At 52.0% G+C, this 24048-nt stretch overlaps 1 protein-coding gene across 1 annotated transcript in view; it reads left to right on the top strand.

The window, feature by feature from the left end:
* Window positions 1–22183, top strand: part of LOC128268996 (nephrin-like) — a 50020-nt gene extending 27837 nt beyond the window's left edge. The window contains exons 4-23 of the mRNA XM_053006320.1: window positions 8527–8679; window positions 12184–12357; window positions 12423–12713; window positions 12795–12962; window positions 13060–13191; window positions 14005–14141; window positions 14879–15032; window positions 15123–15425; window positions 15506–15652; window positions 15752–15886; window positions 16559–16639; window positions 16715–16915; window positions 17053–17643; window positions 17756–17950; window positions 18933–19003; window positions 19211–19325; window positions 19436–19611; window positions 19696–20377; window positions 20511–20682; window positions 20784–22183. Of these exons, the coding sequence (XP_052862280.1) occupies window positions 8527–8679; window positions 12184–12357; window positions 12423–12713; window positions 12795–12962; window positions 13060–13191; window positions 14005–14141; window positions 14879–15032; window positions 15123–15425; window positions 15506–15652; window positions 15752–15886; window positions 16559–16639; window positions 16715–16915; window positions 17053–17643; window positions 17756–17950; window positions 18933–19003; window positions 19211–19325; window positions 19436–19611; window positions 19696–20262 (3791 nt within the window). The 3' untranslated portion in view covers window positions 20263–20377; window positions 20511–20682; window positions 20784–22183. The remainder of the gene's footprint in view (window positions 1–8526; window positions 8680–12183; window positions 12358–12422; window positions 12714–12794; window positions 12963–13059; window positions 13192–14004; window positions 14142–14878; window positions 15033–15122; window positions 15426–15505; window positions 15653–15751; window positions 15887–16558; window positions 16640–16714; window positions 16916–17052; window positions 17644–17755; window positions 17951–18932; window positions 19004–19210; window positions 19326–19435; window positions 19612–19695; window positions 20378–20510; window positions 20683–20783) is intronic.
* The last annotated feature ends 1865 nt before the right edge of the window (window positions 22184–24048 follow it).

Here is a 24048-nt window from a genome sequence, read left to right as displayed (position 1 = left end):
CTATGGCCAAAATCTACTTGAAATATGAAAAGTACATGATATTAGTAATGCATGCCCGGTGTGGTTGGTCGGGTGGGCCATCCTTCCTCTCGGGGCCCGGAACCCCGTAACGAAGATAAGTCTGATTCTGTTTCAAGAGTTTTTGGGTGATTTTCCACCGGCGTTTGTTATCCTTTATTTCCGAAGCAGAGTACCGTCCGGGGGCACATGACATTCGGGGGCGCCGGGGATATGGGACACTCCGATGCGGAGTACCACTTCGATGGGCGGTTGTCAAGATGGAAAGAGATCCAACAAAGACATTGTAACGTATCGCAAAGCCAGGAGTCAAGGAGGAAACTTTTTGGCAAGAGCAACATTCCTTGTTTGCGCACGGTGAATGAGGTGATCTGCGAATCAATCGGGGTTCCGTCACGTCGAAGTGTGACTGTTTTTACCACTAGACAACTCGGCGGATAAAAAGTTGTGTGTTTGATTCCAAACCCGGGCAGTACTCTCAATTTCATGCTCAATTAAGTATCGAGTGCCGTTACTTCACATCGCGCGCTGTTCCCCAGGTTAATAGGGAACCCACTTCGAAGTAGCAAAAAAGAAGGATTATCGATCCGCGTCCAGTGGTCGAGCTTGGATTGATTGAAAAGTGCTTTATTTACTTTCGAACCAAAGTACTCTTTTGGACCGTGTTCCGTTTGATTTGTTTACCGCCGGCGCTCTTTATGATGCTTGGCGTTGGCATGTTTCTATTTACCGTTTCCTCCCTTCTGCCTTTGTTTGTTTGTTGATAGCGAAAAACATGCGATAACCAATTACTTTATGCAAATTTGCCTACGGTTCGGAACCGAAAAAAAGCAGGCCAAATGGCTGGTCGTTTCCCGTTTGATCTGGACGTCGCGATTTGACCAGCAATTATTGGCCGGTGCCATTCAATTCCCGCAGTTTTTCGCCGCACGATCCGGTGCAATTAGATTCCCCGGGTGTCCCCGGGTTGCGTTGGGCGTATTTTTATCAACCGGCACCGACTTTTTTTGTTATGAATTTAACATTTTTATGATTTGTGTCTCGAGCTGCTGAACGGGAACGCGTGCGACGAACACGCAAATAATTGCGCAAACGTTTATCCCCATTTTTAATTACACCCCGACAGACAGACGGATGTGGCGTGGGCCCATTAAAACCCTCGTCACGACAGAAACAAAAAACCTACTTTAATGCCTTACATAACGTTTTTGCCATCCATCGCCCGACGCTCGAGCCAATTGATTAATTGTGAGCAAATGAGGCAAACGAGAGCGCGCTCCGTCGGCCTCATTCGTCGTTCGGTGTGGTGTTGAATAAATTACTCGATAATGGCGATTAGCCCTGGTGTTCAGGACCACGTGAGCACCCGCCGGGGGACGAAATTGGAAACTTTTCACAGAACTGCCCAACGCCCCCCAGAAGGTTCTGCGGATCCGGTCACTCATCACTTCATTTACTGCAGCAGCCGCGCAGCAGTGCTTAAAGTTTTCATTCCATTCCGTCGCTCAGGATCCGAAGTCTGCCACGTGGAACGGCGCTGAAAGCACTGCAGGTGAGATGTTTCAATTCGACTCACTTCAGTTCAGCGATCGGCCTTGGCCCTGTCCGGGGCCGGGGCCTGTCAGTGGCAATTTCGGGGGGCGCCGAAGACGAAGAAGAAAACATTCTCTAATCTTATGGTAATCGCCGTGTAGAGCCGTGCTCATCGCCGTGTGCCGGTGGTGGTGGCTCCGGGGATGCGAAAGAAAATCGTTCGCTTCGTGTTTCCCGGCGAGGCGGGACGTCGGAATTGGTGCTGCGCGCGCGGTGTAACGAGCCTGTGAGCCTTGGAACTGCGAGGAAAAACTTCAAACGGCTCGCGCACCAAGCAAAAAAGTTGTAATGCTTTTTAAATATTCAAACGATTTGGGGCGGCGTACCTTGGCGCTGCGGCTCCTGCGCTCGCTACAAGGAGTTTTATTTTTCTTTCGAAACGGAACACCTCGCGGAACGGAATACACGAAACAATTGTGGGCCCGCGAGAGGCGATTAGAAGCTCGAGGCCGTTTGCTCGATGTCTCACTTTTCCTCGCTGCGGCGGCTTCTCCACGTGTGTTCTGGTGTGCTGCGGAAGATTGCGGGCGCCCTACACGGGAAACAGGAAGCAGCGGAACAATTTAACGTGGCCGGCCGGGTCGGGATTTGGGGGTTGTTGAAATTGAAATGCAATCCACCGGTGCGCGAATGATACGCGTGTAGGCAAAGAAGTTGTGTTTATCTTCCGTGTTAACGATTTGCTTATTCCGTTTAAGGAGTTTCCGGCCGCCCGCCAAGCAGATCATTTACCGATTCGTCTTTCGGTGTGCGCGCGGAGATTATGAAGTAAGCGATAATTTGGCGAGTGAATATTTCATCACGCGCCCTTTGAAGCGCACGCAACTTGCGTTCGGCCGAAAATTCCGCTCTCTTCCGAGGGCTTACGGTCCCGGGGGGGCTCACTTGGCCGCGTATTGAATAAGACGCGGGAGCCTGATTAAGGATAATGAAAAATCTGGATAATGAACACGCGAAGGCGCTATCTGATTTAAAAAAAGAAAAAAGGTTGCCGCATCAGGTTTCCGGTGCGGACCGAGTGGAAAACTTTTTCCGTGGTTGCGAGTTTTTAAGAATTTCCCATTTGCTGGTATTCACTTTAAAGTAAGTTTCGCCACAAGGCAAGGCAATCCTTTAATGGCATGGAGGTCGAGCCCAAGGGGCCGAAAACTTCGCGAAGGGCGCGAAAGCTTCACCCGAACGGGAAGGGGCTGTCGTTAGGTCGAACGGGATGGCAACGGGCGAAGGGATGACGCAAAAATTACGCAAATTCTTCGCTGTCATCATCAAGGATATTTTTATCGAATACCAACCGGTGTCAGTGTCGCGAAAGGGGATTTCTGTGCACAGACAGACACGGATGGAGTAGCGAATGGAAAAACAAAATATGTTTTCGCCGGTCCGGGGTTGATACGCCACACGTGCGCCACGACGACCGGATGTCACAGAAGCGCGCGCGCCACAGATTGAAATTAGGTGAAATTGTGATTCGATCAACTCGCGGTGACGTCGACCAAACAAAAAAAAACGAATGAACTCACTCACGAATCACGTGTCCCGGGACGTCTTCACTATACGAAAGCTACGCCCGACGCCCGCCGCGCGATGGCGTTGAAACTTTTGCCGGATGGGACTTCAAATTTTAATATGATTAAATTTGGAGCCCAACATGAGCCGGCGCGCGGCCACTGTGGTGTCGTGTGGTCGTGTCATGTTTGACGTGCGCTCGTTTTAAGGATCCGCTAGCGAGAGAGGATGTTTGCTGATGGCACCGTGCCATCAGCCGTATGCTCCACAGGTACCATTTTGGGGACGTTTGATTTTTTAAATAGAATAATTTATTCATAGCACATCGGGCGAGCAAAGCAAAAAAAAAATGGTCACACTCGACCACAAATCTGCCGTTAGTTTCGCGGTTTACGTGCAATTTTGCGCCGTGCGCCCCCCAAAAGTGGAACGTTCTGATTCTTGGGCTGAAAACTTTTACTCCCCAAAAAAGGGCCCCGCAAAGGCCTTTGAGCGGGGCTTCGGCTGAAAGTTATAAATTCTAAAATTGAAACTGAAGCCCTTCATTTGGTTTCGTGGTCCTCGTGGCTTCGCATCATCGGCTCGGTCATCAGATCGCGCGTAAATAGTTCGCGGTGGACGAGTGTTAAATAGTCTAAAAAACACCAAAAGCCCAACAACAGTGCTGCCGAGGACTACTGCTGACCGTGCCTGACCGGGTTTCCGGTGCACTTTACGTTCACTAATTGGACGGTGCGCGCGTGTTTTCCGTGCGTTTTATGCTTCGATCACTATTCGATCGCAGTCCCTCGGTCTAAATTCTACTCACAAAAGCCGTAAGAGTGCCAAGTAAAATCATCCAAAGCCCTGTTCTCTCTCGGCACAAGCCGAGCACACATTTCATTCAACGCACAGCACAGCGGCTATCCTGCTGCGTGCTTTGCATACCAGAGGAGCGCTTCCGGATTTGCATTTGCGCTGAGGCTGTCGTTATGGAAAAATATTTTCCGACTCCCAGGACCCGGCGGCAACCATCGACGGCGCCGGCCGAAGGCTGGGGTGGCTGTATCATGTCCCGACATAACAAAAAAAAAGAAAACCCAGGCCAGCCGATTCGTCGCATGATAAACAGCAACTCTTTTCGATGATGCGGACCGCTCATTTGTATGTGCCGTGTCGTGTGTCGTGTGCCGGTGTGTGTGTGCGTACGCGTGTATTGATTACAATCTAAATTAAAAATGTGCATCAGCCCGATGCCCGGGCCGGATGCCGTCACAGGGTTGCCCTGTCTAGGAGCTCTGTATCCTTGGCAGCACGGTCAGTGCACGGTTTGCCGATAAATTTTGGGCGCCGGTGGCCACTAGTGGTTCCCAAAAAACCCCCCTTTCCTGGCCGTGTCCTGTGGCGTGCCGAAGGAAAATGGGAAAAAAATTTAATTCATGAATATTTCATGTCAACTCGTGTGGCGCAGCAGCCTCTGACGCAAGAAGCGTCTGGTCTGGCTCGGTACAGGGACGTCCGGAAGTTTCGGACGTTCGGACGAAAGCGAGCTCCCGGATCTCGACACACCGACTCCCCGTCCCCGTCCGGGGTCGATTAGTGCAAGCTTATCTGCTGTTGGCCTGGTTTTTGCCTCGGCTGGATGAGGCGGCCGGAGCCTGCAAAGAGCCTGTGTCGCGCGCCTGGCTGTGATTAGTGATGGCGATTGGTAAAACGGAAGGACGATCAATCGCTGGCTCTGCTCATTGTGCTGAATTTGGTGAACATTTTCAGCAGCCAAACATTTTGGGCGCTGCGCTGATAAATTGGTGCATCTATTAGGGGGCCTCCAGGTTGACTCGTACACACCACACCGGTTCACCGGCATCGGGGAAGAAGAATCGGGACGAGCCTTTAAAAATTTCGGAGCTACAGATTGGACTAGAATTTAAATTGAACCAGTTGCTAACGCCTCGATACCTTCACTCGATGCTCGCGAGCTTCTGACATCAAATCGAAACCGTCGCTGAAACTCTCCCAAATTGGGGCTAATTGAAACCGAGCGGCTAAACGATCGCGTACGCGCCCCCACATCACGTAATCTGGTCGGATAATGTCGATTCGATTGAATTCACTTGCGACCGAACCCTAGGCCGGCCAAGGTTACATGTCCCTCAGCCGATGGCTGACGCAAAATTCGATTATCACCAATGCTGCGAGCCAGAGAATTAGTATCGAGTGTCCGCTGCATAATGAAGCGTTAAGTCAACATTGGGGTGGCCTGCGCCCGAGCGATAGTACTGTGCTGCATCGCGAGGGCTAAACGAGGTTAGCACTGGTGCCAGGGAATCAGAAGCTCAGCCATTCGTTTAAGAATTAATTATGATCCGCAGGGGGACCCGTGCCCATGAATCGGTTGGGATCGGTTATGTAATCGAATGTGTCCCTCTCGTCGGGGTTTTTGCAAAAATTGGGCATCGATTTTGTGAAAGTTTCCCAATTTGAGGCAACCCCACCCAAGGGTGAACCGAGATCGTGGTGCTGTGTTTTATGAATGAACCAAGAGACCGGTTTGCCGGTTTGGTCAAGGATTCCCCGGTAGCCTAGCAGCTGGGAGGGGGGTCCGGTCGTATGAATGGACGTCCGTCCGCGTCGTGAGCTTCGATAAATCTTGCTGTGGGTATGCTGTGGGAAAGCGCGAAACCGGTGCCCCGGTCTCGGTCATTATCGACAGCCCCCTGCCGGACGCCGACGACGACGAGTGAATGAGCATTAATCGACTGTATTCATTATAAAAGTTTCAGGCGAACCGACGACCGCGGGACCCTGTTTCGTAACAGTGCCGCTTCCTAAAACACGAAAATATGGAAAAAACATGCTCACGCTTCGTATGTTGTGCGGAATAAATGACGGTTTAATAGATCATCATCAAGCAAAGAAAAAAGGTCCCGGGCGAAACAAAGAAACGGTTGAACGGTTGATGAGATGCTTGATTATGCGGTGCTTTGCGTAAGCTACGCGAGAAGAATTGGACACGGCACGGTATCGTAATAATTTAAATTTCGATCCTTTAAAAATTTCCTAACTCGAAGCCAAAGCTTGTCACGTGTCCACCCCGATCGGTTGTTCGGTTCGATGAAGCGGCATTACGAAACACACTGTAACGAAGCGATAAAGATTTCGGTACAAGTGTCGACCATCTTGTGCCGTCAGTGTCATTAGGTACGGTACGGTATTTTTGAAGTCTCCTGACACTGCTGTCGCCGGGCCAGGGCCCCGGCTTTCGGAGCATATCAAATTTCATTGCAATAAATCCATAAATATTGGATCGTCTGACAATATTGATGACAGCTCTGCAACACCCGGGCCCGGTCGTCTGGTGTCGGCTCGATTGTTTCATTTATGCAAAATCGCGAACGTGAAGCACCCGAACCGAAGGGCGGACGGATTGTGTCCGGCGCTCGAATCAAGAAACATGCTGCCCCGGTTCCGGGTCCAGGTCCGGGTGGGCTCGGCGCGTTCTTTTAACGGTATAAACTGTATCGGGTCCCGAGTACGGTCCGAGCCACGATAAATCCAAATCCATTCTCCGTTTCGTATCGTCCCGCTTCAATTTATCACATATTGAACGGAGCCGGAGCCAAGTCCGAGCCGAGGGACACGACGCTCCACGCTCGCTTCTTTTGCCGGGTGGGTATTTCATTCGGGGTGTCGAGCCACTTTAGTTGTGCACGAAATTTCGAGCACCATGTCGTAGTTATTCGCTTCGAAATTCGAGGAGGAAAAAACCGGACGAATAAGAGAAACTCGTTTCGGATGGGGTGGCTCTCGCTCGGCAGGCCAAACAGATGCGACGTGGCCGATGCTGAGACTGAGACACTGCGATATCCATTGCGCGAGCGCCTCCATGCTGGTCCTACTTTGCATAGATTTGATTTTCCTTCTACCGTTGCCTTTCGTTCGATCGTTCTCCGGGCTGAGTAGGACTCAGCTTTTTTGCCACTTGCCTTCCGGCTGTGGCTGAGATTCGTTCTTTTTTTGGTGCACGGCCACCGTTGGCTTTTCACCATTCCCACCGGACTGGTTCCGAGTTGAAGGTGTTTTGGAGCCCTGGTTTTCACTCTTTTCTTCGCGGTCCAGATCGGCAGGGGCCTGACCACGGGCGAACGAGTGAACGGGTGAACGAATAAAATCTTCTTTTTGCCCGGGTTCGGTGGAAAATCTTTTTTAATTTCCCTTCGCTGTAAACGAAAAAAAGGAAAGCCTTCCGAGGGACCATCGGGTATAGTCGGTAGTGCCGCGGGAATACGTGTCCATAATATTTCCCGTTCAATATTCATTTGCAGTCCCCGGCGAGAGTCTCGTATTCAAATTTCGATTCCCGATCGCGGCCTGAGAGTTGCGCCGGAGTTATCTTTAGCACCGCTTTTCACCGGAGCACCGCCGTAGGGTGTCAACTTTTTTCATTTTCCCCGGCTTCCCCCTTAGATGAAAGCAGGAATTCGGGGCTTCGGGGCGGATTCCGGTGATCCTTCCGAGGAGCGAGAGAACCGCACAGCGCACGGAAGCGTTGAGATAACCTTCCATTCGAGAGCCTCGGGTGCCGGGCGGAATCCCACATAAGAAGCTGTGTGGACTACCCGAATGCTAGCTCCCGAATGCCCGGAATCGCCGTGCGACAAGGTGCCAAGGTGCCGGGCACACGGAACCGTGCACCGAAACGGGAGAAAGCAATTTTCAGATAATTGTGAAATCGTTATTCGCTTTGACGTCGTGCACCGGTTTTTCACCGTCGGCACCGCACCGGCGTTGGGTGTGGTTTTCCCCAGGTCCGGCATCCCGGGCGCATTGGCGTTGCAACGGCGCTTGGGATTGGGAAACAGGGATCCGTTTTTCCGTATTTAGCGCGCGCTCACTACCTACACATTTCGATTTCGGTTGTGGGATTTTTTTTTTCACTCGGCATCGCGACCAGAACGACTGGAAGGGCGGTTGCGGTGCCGCGGGGAGCAAGAAATTCCTTCAACTTCTGCGGCGGCCCGGATAAAGGACTTTCCAATCGATTTCTAATGATTATTTAAGTACCGTGAGCGCCGTGTCGTGTAGAGGTCCCCGTGCACCGTCCTTCGCTTTTTTGCTCCGTCCCCGAGAAGCGTGTCCTCGGAATGCTGCAATCCAGGGAAGGTCCTTTGCGAAAGGACATTCGATCACCGGCCGAGCCGGGCTGGCTGATGAGTTACGGGGCCACCGAGTACGGGGATGCTGTCAATTACTGTCGGTGGCAAATTACATACTGATTATCTGCGGTACGTGACCGGGCACACGGATCCGCGGCCACGATAGGGGATGAAAAATGTTTCCCGGGCGTAAATAAAAAAAACGCGGTCCACAGTTTTCCGATTGCAAATCGAACAAACATTAACCATAATCTTCCTGCGCGTTTCGTTACAGCTCCACCGTCGTCGATCGAGATCCAGGGCTACAGCCGGAACGCGAAGGTCGAGGTACGGGAAGGGCAGGACCTCGCGCTGACCTGCGTCGTGTCGAACGCCAAACCGGTCGCCCAGATCGTGTGGTACCGGGGCAAGACGGAATTCAAATCCGGTAAGTAGCGAGCGTCCTCAGTGCGTCTGCGTCCTTTTTTCCCCGAAAGCCGAAACGGGGTGCCAAATTCCTGATGCTCCTCCCCGGGTCTGGAGGTCTGGTCTGGCTGGGTGTAGATAAGCCGTCCGTTCCGTCGGATAGAATATACATTTCCACACTTTCTGCGGCCCCGTGGCCCAATCTCGGCCCCATCGAAGTTAGTCGTTTGCGGTCCGGTCCGATCCGGTCGTCGGTCGGATCGAGTTCATCGAGAGGACAGTGTTGTGATGTTGCGAACCAATCGTGGCGTAACCCGGCAGATAAATGGATCGCCCGGCTTTTTAAGCTGCCTTAGATTATTTACTGACCCTACATCCGATCCAGGCCACAACCCTGGCCTAGCCACACACACACACACCCATCTAAGGAGTAAGGAGGTCAATCGGTTTTTTGTTTGTTTGCTCTGCTGACTGAAATGGACTATGGAAATTTGGCCGATCCACAGTCGAGGCGCTCCGAGTTGGTGGAGATGAGCGAAAAGCTGGGCCCCTCCGGGGCGAGGACCCCAGGTTCACGATTTTCCACGTGAGTGATACGAATGCGATCCGAATCCGTGCGGTGAACAAATGCGGTCAGCATTCGCAATAAATAACGGTAATATATTCGAAGAAAGTCCGGCTCCGGGCCCAGGCCGACCGGAAGCTGGCCACGTCTGGGCGCGTCGGACATTGCGCCGAGGGGTGGGGAGTAAGATGTTACCGACCCACGCCGGTTGGATGAAGTTGGTAAATGTCACTAAATAAATTATACACTTTTTTCTACACCACACGGCGGCCAACGGCAAGGAACGGATCTTCTGTCGTGGCGTGGCCGCCTGGTACACCTTGCGTCCCTGCGAGCCAACTGAAGGTGACAGCAAGGTGATATGTTTGTATTTGTTCACCTTTTCGGGCGCGCGCGCGCCCGACGGGTGAACTGTTTGCTCTGAAGAAGATGTCCGGTGCAGGACCCACCGGAGTCGGAGCTCCGGCCATTCGGACAAAGCGGCTCCAAATTGAGGCAAAATGGCGGCACGCGGGCACCATTGGATACGCGTTCGTGGTTGTGGTTCTCTTCAAAAGGGACATTTTTCAAGGAGTCCACAACACACACACACACACACACACTCGTTCTTAATCTTTCTGGGCGGCGGCGGTTTTCTTTTCGTCCTGCTGACCGGAACGTGAACTAGGGACGAAAACTTGCCGGACGGGTAAGAAGCTTACCGTTTCCGGCAACACCTTTTGGCACACACATCGCAGTGGGGGTTTTTATGGCTCGGTGAACCCGGACTCGGCAGATACCGAAATGGGCAAACAAAATAAATTGAAGTCCCTCCCTAGGTACATTTTTCATCATTTTTTGACATTCACAGCTTCCTCGGTTCTTCGGTCAGTTTTTCTGTGTCTGTGTGTGGATTGGTTGGATCGTCAACTTCTTCGAAGATGGCGCGCTGGCCGGTGGCCGTCAGAAAAACTCTTTTTCCCTGGAGACAGCAAGATCTCTGGAGCTCTCCCCGGTGCCGGAGCGACCGGACCGGACATAAGCTTTTCGGAATCATTTAAGTGTCTGTCTGGGCGGGGCGGGCAATGTGTCACATATTCAATCGGGGCTGCTTCGCCCGGCCCGGCCGGCCAGTTTGGGTTTCCAATTTGTTTAATCTATTCCGTCGTACGACCACTTTGGGGAATTTGTGGGAGTTTTGTGGGAAAAGTTTTTATTCCGTTTCAATTGCGATGTATCAAGCAACACTGAAAGCAGTTTTATGTTAACTTCAATTTGGAGTTCGGATCTGGAACTGGAACCTGAGGATTCCGAGGAAAAGTTTCATCGAAGCCCCAAAATGGCCTCGCCACAGTTTTCGGGGCCCCTGGCGTGAAGCATAGTGTACAAATAGGGGTGCGTTCGGGATGGAAATGGTTTGAAGAATTGTCCGGGAATAGGCCAAGAAGTCCGGGACCGGGTCCGAAGACAAATTCGAGCACGTCAGCACCACCGGGAAATGGATCGGAAACAGACCATACAGAGACCAACTGTAGTTTCCAGTAGCCAGCGAGAGGGAAAGGGAAGGCGAAAGGCGGATGGCCGCTCCTGCGCGCCACCAGCCGCGGTGATAGATGGGTCGCACTTGGAAGGGTTCAAACGATTTCAATTTCTTTCCACCGACCCCGGACCGGAAGTGGAACTTTCTGCCCTCGAAGGATGGTACAAGAAGAGGAATAAGAACTGGGGGCCTAAATGGTCAAAAATGGTCACACATTTCCGAATGGGACTGGTGGCGACGGCAACCGATAACGACGGTCGTGTGTTTTTGATCCCATCTGAAGGATTTCATTTTCGCTGAGTGGTAGAAGGAAAGATTTTCCCAGCCCTACGTTCCGCCTTACGTTTTTTTGCGGCCAGTTCGACCGGCGTTCTTTTCGGGAAGGATCAGGTCACACATACAACCCCGAAACAGGGATGTGCTGTGGCGGTGTGTGGCCGTTGGCGCGTGGAGTCAGATGCGTTGCGTGGTTGCGTGATGTTGATGACAAATTGCTTTCTTCGCCGACCGTGCTGAAGTGGCCCTGAGTCCTATTTTCATAAACAAATTTGTCTCGGATTTGGTCCGTCCCGGCCACCCCCGCGGGGGACAGTCAAGCGTTGGTCCGACGGATGAACGGTGCCGCAAACGAAACAAAGTTGTGTTGAGTGTAGTTGAGGTTTTTTTGGGTTGATTTTGTTGAACTACTGTGTCGAGGCTGCTGTTGATGGACTTTGTTTTGTCACTATCTGCTACCAAGTGGACCCAATTATGCAGTTTGGATGATTCTTTTACATTTCATTTTTATAACTCAGCTTAGGTGGGCAAATTACTTTGGGTTTTGAAGGAAAAATCATATCAAAAGAGGACCTAATGTGTGTCCTGAAAGACAAATTTCAACCGCATGCTCTTGTATGGCTGCCAACGTAACGATCGGCCAGTGTGAAGGCTTCATCCTGCGTTTTAATTAATTGCTTGCCTAGAGCCTGATTTTATGTAAATTTGCCTAAACTCTTTCAGATGAACTGAACGGCTGTTATGTCGTCAAATGGTGGAGCACCCAAAGAGTGTTGTTATCACTTCATCATCTCGAGTCCAAAAGTATTATACTGTTGATGATTTATTTCACTGTTTTGGGCACAAAACTTCGGCACATTCAATATCTGGGACCACAAAAGGACGCCCGCTCTTTCTTTGGTGGACGGAAAACTTTTATTCTTCGACTTCGGCAATATTACATCATCTCGTTCTCCGTAATGAACGAACAAAAGTATCAAAAGATGGGCAGGGCTCGTGCTTGTTTCGTCGAACAAAAGTTGTGCAAGAACCTAAACGTCTCGGCGGACACTGGAGGGGACTGTGTGGCACCGGAGAAAGTTCCCACCAGTGCGCAAGGTGTACCCTTAATTTCATTACCCTCGAGCGGTGTGGCTCATGTGATATACGCTCTTCTTCCGCTGCAGACACGATCGAGAACAAGGTGACGGAAACGGAGGGCAAGCGGTACACGGTGACGTCGCTGCTGCGCATCAAACCGGGCTCGGAGGACGACTACATGGAGTACACGTGCCAGGCGAAGCACAAAGCCCTGCAACCGGATCGTCCGATGCAGACGAAGGTTCAACTGTCCGTGCTGTGTAAGTAGCCGCTACCGGGGAAATGTCGCCGTGACATCTGTCTAAGGCGCAGTTTCTCCAAACAGATCCCCCGGGAGAGCCACAGATCGAAGGATTCACGCCGGGCGAAGTGCTGCGACGCGGCCAGAACGTGGAGCTCATCTGCCGCAGCCGCGGTGGCAATCCGCCGGCCCAGTTGATCTGGTACAAGAACGACGTCCAGGTCCGGATGGCGTACCGTACCACGGACCGGCTGTCGGAGAACATCTACTCGTTCGTGGCGGAAGAAGCCGACAACAAGGCGCGGTTACGGTGCGAGGCCAACAACGTCATGATTTCGGCGCCACTCAAAACGGAAATCACCCTGAGCGTGCTGTGTAAGTAGAGCCGGGGTGCGGTGGGTGCACGGGGACACAGCAGATTTCCTAACTTCGAGTCCTGTCACACCCTTTGTCCAGTTGCTCCCACACAAGTGACCATTTCCGGGGCTTCCGAGGCGCGCACCGGAGACGTGGTGGCGTTGCAGTGTCAGACGGCACCGTCGAATCCGCCGGCCGAGATCAAGTGGAGCGTCAGCGGGCACCACATGAAGAACACTACGTCCAGGACGATCGAGAACCATGACGGTAGGCAGCGTAATGATTCGTTTAAATGTGCACACTTCCCATCCTAACACTTGAATAATTGACCGAATTGTATTATAAATTTCTTACTTGACGCTAGGTGGATGGATAACCGTGTCCAACATCTCCGTGCCGGTGGAGGCGAACAAACGCTCGCTGGTGGTGATCTGCCATGGGCTGAACATGCAGCTGACGGAAAACGTGATCTCGACCCACACGGTCAATGTTTTGTGTAAGTATTGGTTAACTTTTCGATTGTGTTCCCTGTTTCTCTTCCTTTTATTCCGATTGCGATTCGTGTCTTTAATTTAGGTTTTTGTTTGCTTTGTTTTATTTTCTGGTTCTTTCGACAACTTCTTATCTATTTTTCTTACTAATCGCTATTTATTTATTTCATTCATTCCTTTATTTATTCTTTTCTTCATTCATGTTAGTTGTTTTCTTCGTTTCAAGTTATTTTCAAAGTGTTAGATATCTTTCGTTCCATCGTTAGCGATTTTTGCTAATTACCTAAAGCACTCTCCCGGTGACGTTACCATGTTTTGTCTGTTAAATGAAATTTTACCGACATTAAAACGACCCTCTTACGAAATCATTATGCAGCCCGTTTGCGAAAGGATGGTGCTTGTTGTGCAAATTAATCTACTCCAGGCAACGGGAAGGCATGGTGGCCATCGTTGTCACATTATCCGGGCTGCCTCGTTGTGCCCCATCAGCAGCCTCAGGGTCTTGTGAGATTATGGTTTGCGTAGTAAATTCAATTATCTATGCCGACGTACCGAGCGTAGCAACGGAGATGATAAATACGGCCCCTTTCACGGGCCAGGCGCAGGGATGTTGCGCCTGGGCCGATGGGATCCGAGTAAGCGTTGATCGCCTTTCATTATGCAACTCCGTTGTTCGCTGGGGCCCTCGCAATTGACAAGCAAATGAGGTGCAATTTGCATTCCTCCTCCATTTCCTTTTAATATCAATTTTAATTCAGTATTAATTCGAAGCCCTCAATTGTTGTTCTAATAAAATATATTCCCATTTTGTCTTGCAGTGCCGCCCAGCCAACCGACCATCACCGGGTACACCGAGGGCACCGTCATAGCGGCGGGCTCGGTGCAGCGTCTTCAGTGCACTTCCGGCGGCGGTAACCCGCTGGCCACACTGACGTGGTACAAGAACGACAAAAAGGTAAGTAACGGGTGCCCACCAATGTCCGAATCTTCCCTCTAAAAAGTCGGCCAGGGATGTTGTTGACCGTCGCCGACCGTGGTGACAAGAGGCGCACACCTGACCCTTCGGAAACCCATCGCTCCAGGGACGGGTCGACGTCGGCGGAAGCTCTCCTGGATCCTGGCGGGGGGATTTAATTAATTTCCGCAAACTTTACCGGCGACGCCATCGCCATCGTCTTTGGCAAATATTTGTCGGCAAACCGCCACACGGGGACGCTTCCTCCGTCGCACTCCTTCCTGGTGGGCAGCAATGGAGGTACGCTAAGCTTATGGTGTTTGTGTGTTTGTGGTGTCGGCGTTCCCAATCTTGGCCCCGGAAAGGCTTCCGGTTCGGGTTCGGGCCCATAACCATCCGTCAATTTGGGCTGGAGGTGCCGGTGCCTACGAAGTGTCCTTAGGTCCGTGGGTTCGTAAATCTTTTCTGGGACCCGCTCGCGGAAAGATAGGCGTCCGTCCGTCGGTGGTGGTGTTGCGTGCCGAGGGCATAAAATTAGGTTTCGTGTCCAATCACCACGAGGTACACCTCGTGGCGGCCTCGGCGTGTTGGCACCAGAGTATGAAAAAGGTTCTATAGAGTAAAGCGGGGAACTCCCATAACTTAGCATAAATACTGTGCCGCAGTATTTCAAGTTCTTCAGCGATTCCATAGACTCGCTAGCGGTTGACTAATGCTTTCTCCCTTCCCTTCCGCAGCTCAATTCCGTCACGAAAGCAACGGACAAGTTGGTCTCGTCGGAACTGTCGATCCTGGTGAACGCGACCGACAACCAGGCCAAGTACCGGTGCGAGGCCCACAACTCGGCCACCGAGATCCCGCTGTCCGCTGCCCGGACGCTCGCCGTCAACTGTAAGTGTGCTGATCGGGATCGGGTCCCATTCGGGTTTTTTTTGTAAACGAGGTCTTCACGTTGTCCTCTTGGGTTTTCTCTTGGGGCAGTCCCGCCGGAAACGGTCAAAATCAAAATCATACCCCCGGAGCTGAAGCCGGGCGTCGAGGCGACGCTGATCTGCGACTCGAGCTCCAGCAATCCGCCGGCCACGATCTCGTGGTGGCGCGATGGCATCGCCGTCGATGGCACCAACAACGCCACGAAGACCGGACTGTGGGGCGGCTTCGTGTCGTCGCTCGAGCTGAAGGTAAACATCAGCCAGGACATGGACGGGAACGTGTACACGTGCCAGAGCGCGAACGAGGCGCTCCAGCGGAACGTCCACGAGGCCATCAAGCTGCAGGTGCTCTGTAAGTGAACAGCCGGTCCCAGGTGCCAGTTCTCCGTGACTCAACCACCGACTTCCCGCCCGTCTCGTTTTTACGTCCAGATCCGCCCAAATTTAAGCCCCCACCATCCTCGACCGTGGTCGGTGCCGAAGGGGAACCGCTGACCGTCGCCATGGTGGCCACCGGCAACCCGATGTCGATCTCGTACACCTGGACCAAAGACGGACTGCCGATCCTCTCGACCGCAGGTAGGCCACCGGATCGGGGAAGGGCGCGCCGCCCGTAATCAGCGATACTAATCCAAGCAAAACGTCTCGGTCTCGGTGGCCTCTTCTTCCGCCCCACAGGTGCGCAGCGGATAGTCTCGGAGGGACCGATCCTGAACATCACGCGCCTCAACCGGAACGACACCGGCATCTACACCTGCGAAGCTGTCAACTCCCAGGGGTCGGCGATGATTAATATCTCCGTCGTAGTCGAGTGTAAGTACATGAATCAAACTTCCGCCGAACGGGCGGGTCGGGATGCTGGTTTTGTGAACGGGGAGTTTTCGTGTGGCCGCCGCCCATTTGTCAGCCAGGAACCCCGGAACACCCGGAACACCCGGACTATCGGACCGACTTCGCCGCAAAACCCGAGTGGAGTGGTCGGGTTGCACCCATTTCACGGCGGATCAGCGAGGGGCCCTCGAGGCGAAACGTTTACAGGGTTGGAAGACAAATGGTTTTCCTTTTCTTCCTTTCTCGCCGGAACCCTCCAATAGTACCAGGTGCCCTGGACCTGGAGCTGGGTTCCGGTTCCGAAAACATTTATACGTCAACGGTGTGGATAAAAATTTATTACACTTTTATGGATTAGTGTCGGACGTCGGTCGTCCGCCGGATTCGATGCCGCCGGCATTAATCTGGATAAAAGAATTGCCCCGAACGCCGGACTCTGCCGGGTGTCTGGGTCTCCCTGAAGGGCCGGGCCTTTTATTTTGTTGGCAAAAAGTTTTTTATTGAGACAGCAAAGCTTGCGAACTACAAGATAGTTGGCAGTTAATACAAATATCTCGACCATTTGGGGGGTCAGCTCCCCACTGGGCATTATTGGGGTCCTGTTGGGTCTCAACTCTGTCTACACCGTTTGCTCCGTTCGTTCTCGTTCTCCAGACGGTGCATCGATCCAGTCCATCTCGGAGAACGTTACCGTGAGCCCGGGCGAAGAAGCGATGCTGTCGTGCACCGTCGAAGGTAGGTTCTTCCCGGTCGGTTCGCGGTTTTTTGACAGGTCCGTCTGACCGGTCCGTTCCGTTTGTTCCACTGTAGGTAAACCGCTGACCGAGGAGCACATTCGCTGGGAACGCATCGGGTACGATATGACCATCAAGACGTCGACGACGTTCGCGAACGGCACCAGCTACCTGCACGTGAAGAACGCACTCCGGGAGGACGTCGGCAACTTCCGGTGTATCGCCGACAACCGCGTGGCGAACCCGACCAGCCGCGACGTGCTGCTGATCGTGAAGTGTAAGTGGCGAACCGCGGGACGGGAATCGATTCCATCGTAATCGTAACCGCTGGTCTCATCCCGAGATTAATCAGTCACCGCCGGCCACTAATAAGCGATATTCCATCCTTTCCTTTCCCTGCACACACACACACAGTTGCACCGGAGATTGACAAATCGCCGGTGATGCTGCGGGCGGCCGCCGGGTTCGGTGAACGCGCCCGGCTACCGTGCCGGGCACAGTCGGCTCCACGGCCCAAGTTCTACTGGTCCCGGGCCGGCCAGGTGCTGAACGTGAACCAGACGGCCAAGTTCTACGTCGAGAACAAGCAGATCGACGCGCTGACGTACGAATCGATCCTGGTGGTTGAGCGGGTTGCGGCCAACGATTACGGCCTGTACGAGTGCATCGTCCGGAACGAGCTCGGGAACGTGAAGGAGAAGGTCCGGCTGGACGTGACGTCTCCGCCCGACCCGCCCGTCAGCCTGAACGTGCTGAACGTGACGCACGACTCGGTGACCGTCGCCTGGACGCCCGGCTTTGACGGTGGCATGAAGGCGAACTACCGCGTCCGGTACCGGGAGGTGAACAGCGAGCGGTACTGGTACGAGGACAGTCAGCCGAACTCGTACAAGCTGACGATCGGCGGCCTGCGGATGAACACGCTGTACGTGTTCTCGATTATGGCCTCGAACGGGCTCGGCTCCAGCCGCTACCTGCCCGACGTGACGCGAGCCCACACGAAAGGTAGGTACTTCCACCAAACCATCGCCCATCCCCCACTAGAGTAAGAGCACCTTTGTGTCGTCCTTGCATCCGACCCGCTACTAATCCCCTAACTCCTTCGCGACGCAACCAGATACTCCACCGTCGCAGCCGGCGTCGTCGCTGGGCAGCAAAACGGCCTCCTCGCAGTCGACCGGCGGCAGCATCGGGGCGTCCGGCATCGTGCTGCTGGTCGGGGTAGCGGCCGGCATCTGTCTCGTGCTGCTCAACATCATCCTGATCGGCTGCTGCATCCACCGGCGCACCGTGCACAAGCGCATCAAGCGGGGTAACGTTGACGTGTAGTCGATCGGGGAAGGAACGTTCGCTTTGGCTCGTCCATCATTGGCGTGGCGCCGTTGCCAGGACATAAATCGTCCTTCCAATCCGGGCCTCTCAGGACACCCGTCGTCCCTATCTCTATCGATCCATCAATCATCGTGGAGCGGGTTCGATTCGACGTCATAATGGGTTGACTCGATCGATACTGTGTCCGCTGTGTGTGTGCGCCCGCTCGTTTCCGCTTCCGTAACCTCACGTCGCCGCCCGCACCTGTTACCGCGTTTGAGTTTGAGTTAAACGGAGCTCAATTTTCCGATTCAATTTTGTCAATCGATCTTCCTTCATTAGTTTCGTTCTATTGCGTTGGGGTCTTCGTGGTTTTTTGTGATGTCGTTTCAACGTCTGTTGTGCTCCTTTTTACCATTCCGTTCACTAGTTTTAGTTTAGTTTTGGTTACTTTTGACCTATGTTTGACATTTTCACACTTTTTTTTAGCCCTTTCTGTCCTATTTTATTTATTTGTTTCACTTTTGTTTCTTTCTTTTTGATTTTCTCCTTTCGTTCCTGCCACGGTAGCTGGTCCCGACGCGGATGCTCCCGAGATGGTACAGAAGGCGGAGATTCCGAGTTTCGTTATTTTTTGCATTGCCCTGGCGGCACTCTGCCTGCTGGCGGTCAATGCCGGGCTCGTGACGTGGTTCATCATGCGGAAGCGAGCGAAAGGTAAGCACAGGCCTCAGGCTTTAGCCCTCAGGGAGCAGCGCTAACCCGAAAGCACTGGCTCCGGAGAATGGAGCGCTACATGAGCGGGTCCCTCATTCCGGGATCCTTTTTTGGGGGGTCCCGTTTACTGTCTGTTTCGGAAAACTAACCGCTGGCAACTAAATTTTCCAAATTTTTCCAACTAACGAACCCGGCCGACCGGCGAACGTTCCTTCCGAGGTTGGGGTTGGTTGTGCATAAACTAAACGTCGTTGCATTCGTTACAGGCGAAACGCTGTCGAGTGTCTCGGAAAAGAGTGACGCTTACTCGAGCGACGCCAATCGTCCCGACTACACGGTAGGTGCCTCTAGCGGCTAACCCTAGCAGCCCGGCCCGGCGCGTGACCAGTGTCAGCTTCTAGTGCCCCCATCATATTTATCATTTCTCTCTGTCTCTCTCTCTCTCTCTCGCTCTCTCTCTGTGTCTGTTTGTTTACTCTGTCACGTTCATGCTTCGATCATGCATCTTCTTCGACGATAACTTCATCATGACCTCGCCTAACAGGACGACACTACCAGCAAGTCCGCTTCGACATATCTCGTGGAGAACGGGGACATGCCGCCGCCTCGCTACCAGAAGGAAGGCACCCTTCCACCGTACCCTAACAATATCAATGGAGGTGGGTTGACCGTTCCTTGCTTCGTTTCGATTCGATGGGGGAAGAGTTTCCGAGACGTCGATTTTGATCGATTCCGTGTTTCCGTGTTTGGTTTGTGCTCCCCCCTGCAGCCTACGCCCGTACCCTGCCCCATCCGCGCCACAACCCGGTGAACTATCAGCAGCGCAGCCACGACGATCAGATGATCGAGCGCAGCAGCTACGTGACCGCTCCGTCCCCAGGGCCACCGTTCGATGGGTCCTACTACAACATGAACAGCGATCGCTACCTGTCGTATCCTCCGATGGTAGGTACCGCCGGAAGCAGGTCCTCCAGAGTCTTTCTCCACGATCCTTCTTTGACCGTTGGTTCCCCTCGACTCGGTCCACAGCAGGACTACTCGGCGATGGAGATGTCGACTCCGCCGCCACCGGTTATACCGGCGCTGCCCAAGAACACCGGCACGTTGACGCGCATGACGCGACCGATGGTTCCGCCGCCGGATGTCACGTACCACGCGCAGTCCGTCGTCAGCGAGACCTCCTCGTCGCCGCAGCACATGGGCACGGCCAACACGGTGCTGTCGGGCACGGGTTCCATGATACCGCCCCAGCCGGCACCGAAGCCTCTGCAGGGAATCCTGAAGGACCCGAAGCGGAACAGCAGCGCCAGCAATGGGAGCCAGCACCAGCAGCTCCAGCATCCAGTGGTCGGTGGTGGTCAGTTGATCGCCGTGCAGAACCCGTCGCCGGTACCGCTCGGATCGGTCCCGGGGATCCCGCTTGTCGGCAGCACCTTCCTGGGGCCGTCCGGCACCGGCAACGCACCGTCCGGGACGCTCGGTACCAGCAGCCTCGGAAACAGTCTGCTGATCGGCAGCTACGACCCAAGCGCCACCAATCTGAGCTCCTTCAACGCGTCCTTCGGCTTCACCGATGCGGACGGTCACCTGGTGTAGAAGTTAGCCGCCGGGCCCGGCAGACCTCAGTAATAGCTTCCGACAAGTTGCCAAAACCCGACGCCATCGGCGCTGGGGACGGATCGGGCGCTCGGCTCTCATGAATAAAAAGCAGGTAAGGACATAAAATTCCCTTCCACGATCCGGTTCTTTTCTTTATCCTGTTTCCCCCGGATGTCCTTTATGGAATAATGCAATAATCTGTTCGGGTTTGTGTGTCCCTTTCGGTCCTTTGTTTTACTCCACAGCGTGTTGGAAACGCTGCGTTGACTGTGATAAAACTTTGCTAGCGTAATGTGTAATTAAACGGCGGGTGGATGACGGTGGACAGTGACAGAGGAGCACACCGCGATGGCACGGGCCCGCATCCGGTGTTCGGACGAGGGGGACGATCGCTAATCTCAACCACAAGACAGAGCTGTAAGTCGATCATGCAACCAGAAGGCATTTAATACAATTTTTGTTTTGCGCAAAATGACTTAGTTCCTTCCGTTGTATTTCTCCCCCATTTCTCCGTTTAGAAATCAAATTTACGTTGTTCGGTTGTGAAAAACGAAATACACTGCTATTAACAATGCGTAAGGCAATTCTGTAAGTACTATTAAGCCAACTAACAATTAAACGAAAACAAAACAAGACAACCAATCAAGAATCTCAAAGCAAAGCAACCGATGGACGGTGGCTGCGCTGCTATACATAACATCTATAAATATATCTATGCATATTCACAATTCAAAACAATTGATTAACAATGTTCATATTCATATAAACAAAGACGCGCGCGGCGGGTCACACAGGCCCCACGAAATTGAACAAAACCGTGCAGCACCGCGTTGCGACAAAAATTAATGCCATTGCCAGCCACCAAAAGAAAAAGGACTATGAACAAACGAAAACAGCAAAAAAAGAATCAAAATAACAATACATTGAACTCCTGCTCTCTTGCTTTTGTGCGGTATAGGTAAGTTTTAATGCCCGAACGGGGCACAGCGAAACTCAAACTAAATCAAAAAACACAAAATGGTAACAAAGAAAAGAACACACAATAACAAACGCGAGCAAACGAAACAATGAAACAAACAAACAGACAAAATGACATAGAACTGGCGAACTTTGTACAAAATAAACATAGATCGAATCGTAAGGCGCAGTAAGAGTGTAAAAACTAGCATAGCAGCGAAGCGAGATGGAAGAATAATAAAAGTATAGTAGCGTAAGGAAGTGAGAAAAAGGTCTCTTGAAAAACAAAAAACTTGGAAAAACAACAACATCCAGTACTGATTAAAAAAAACCCTTATGAAGCTAAGTCTAATTAAAAAAAAACATCAAACCCCCAGTACCCAGTAACTGAGCTAATAGTAAAATTGCTAACTTGTAAAGCGCAAAGCAACGCAAAAAATGCGAAACGCGGAACGAATCTCTGATACCGAATTCAATACTCAAAAACTCGGGTTACGGGCAACCGGAAACCCGGGAGCCGGTGGCATCATCGGCCCCCGGCACGGCCCGTTTCACGAGCTTACCTTTCATTATTTATTCCACGGTGTATGTATGTACGTATGATGATGATGATGATGACGATGATGTGTACAATAACTAGTTGTATATTTACGAGCTGCCAGGCTTTGTTCGTTTCGTTCGTTGATAGTGAATAATTTTAATTCGTCCTTTATCCCCACTTTTCAACAACAAAAAAAAAGATAATGTCGTCAACAACAAACACACACACATACTCCTCGAATAATGATCTGTAAAAGTGACAATTCTTAACCAAAGGTAAAAGCCGGAAGCATGCGAAAGCGAGGCAGAAGCGAGAACGCGACGTGGTTACACGACACGTGGCCGGCTCCAGCACGACAAACTCTAATGTAAGGCATGTTCGGGAATGGTCTGTTCACGGTTACGATTCCGAAACGGTTTAGTGAAATAGTTTATTTTCTACTTCAGGTAGTAAGAGTAAGACATTTAAAATAAGTTAATAAACTTTGAGATTTTATAATTAACCTTGTTAGTGTTTGTTGTTTTTCCTATTTAAGTAACACGCTTTAAGGATATCACAATGCGTTGCCACCGTCAGCGGGTAAGTTTAAAGACCGTCCGGAATGGTTACTTTAAAGTTTCTGGCTTTAAAATTACCCTTTTTCTGAACACGCGTCCTTCGCCAGACGCTGCATTCGCTTGGGATCTTGCGGATGTACTTATTTTGCATAAATTACAACCTACAGGGCTGGGGGCTGACCGCTGCTCTGGGGCGCTGCTGGGCCGTTGCTGGGAGCCGCTGCAGCTGTGTTTGTTTTTATATTTCACCAAGCTTAAAGGCATTACGGCCGCTAATGATTCTTTAACGCAAAAACAGTGCATAATGACGAAGGGCAAAGGACTTTACGCGAAGGACCCAACGCTTCCAGGTGGGTTTTTAAAGCAAATGAATATCCTCCGGCCCGGTGATGGTTGTGCATAATTTAGGCGAACTCGTAACCCTTGAACCGCGCGCGCGCGCGAGTGGTGAATCCGCGCCGGGGGCCGACCGAGGTGACCCCGAAATGCAAAGCCCTTTCCGTAGCCCACACTGCGCTGTCAAACGTCAGTCAATTAATCCGCCTTTCGGGGACGCCCGGCCGGGCACCCGCGCCAGGGCCCCCGGATGCCCAGGCTCGCGGAGGGACGATGAACGATTGCAGATGGTGACGTGTTGCGGTCCATAATTTGGTGCCGGACTTTGCGACCGACCGTCCGCGGGACGTTGCCGGTGCGCTGTTGCGAGGAACAACAAATTCATAAAATTATATAACATGAATATTAATCAGCGCTATACGGCGCCATTGGAAAATGATAATACCTGCCGCACATTAATAATGATAATTCAATTTATTATTTATGACCGTTGATAGTCTGTTGGTTTTCCGCTTTTCCTTCGCGCCTACCGCCGTGCGCCGCGCGCTGCGTGGTTTGGGTCCGTTTCCCTTTTGGATCCGGGTTCGGTTCGAAGCGGCACCTCCTGGCGGAAGACGAATGTAGTGAGCCGATTTCTTCCGCGCCTAGTGCTTCCGGTCACGCGAGGCTCTGCGGAACGGCGTGCAATTCGAGTAATGTGTAAATCCGCTCCGCAGCACTAATGCTTGTGTTGGGCATAATAGAGAACCTGCTACTGGGCACATGAATGAGACTAGTTTTAGAGTAATTGATATAATTTGAAGAGCATAAACAGTGAATTCCTTACTTCTACGTTGATAAAAAGCCACTCATTCTCTGGAGTTATCTGCCTTGTGCCCACAGGATCCTACAGTCTCATTAAAAACAATTTCAGTGTAAGGTCTGCGAAAGTTCGAAGAAAGTATCGAAGTTTAAATTTTATTCCTTTCGCCTGGACGGAAAACAATTTCTTGAACCATTCGAAGCTCACATTTTGTTCTTGACTTTAAATGAAAAAAGTTTGCAGAAGATGCGCCCGGACTCCGGAGGCAAAGATGAGAAAGTTAAAAAGCCACTTTCACAGAGCACTTCACTAGGTTGCTGGAGAGTGCGGCACAATGGACGCTTGGCTTCGATCACCTGTGCGCCGTTATACGATATGCGATGGCCATGTTGATTGAGCTCATGTTTCGCAGCAACACGCAGCGCAGCATGAAAAATGTCCCGGCGATGATGCGGCACAAAAAGTGACTCGTTTCTGAACCCACAAAAGATGCGACGGTTGCCGGTAATCGTTGGCCGATGCCTTCCACCGGCCGGCCAGGGTTGCTAGGCATGCCAGCCAAGCCGGCGCAACAGCTTGAGGATGACATT

The sequence above is a fragment of the Anopheles cruzii genome, chromosome 2 (assembly GCF_943734635.1).
Source record: "Anopheles cruzii chromosome 2, idAnoCruzAS_RS32_06, whole genome shotgun sequence".
Lineage (NCBI taxonomy): Eukaryota > Metazoa > Arthropoda > Insecta > Diptera > Culicidae > Anopheles > Anopheles cruzii.
The sequence above is the reverse complement of the archived record's forward strand: the minus strand, read 5'-3'. Positions and strand labels throughout refer to the sequence as shown.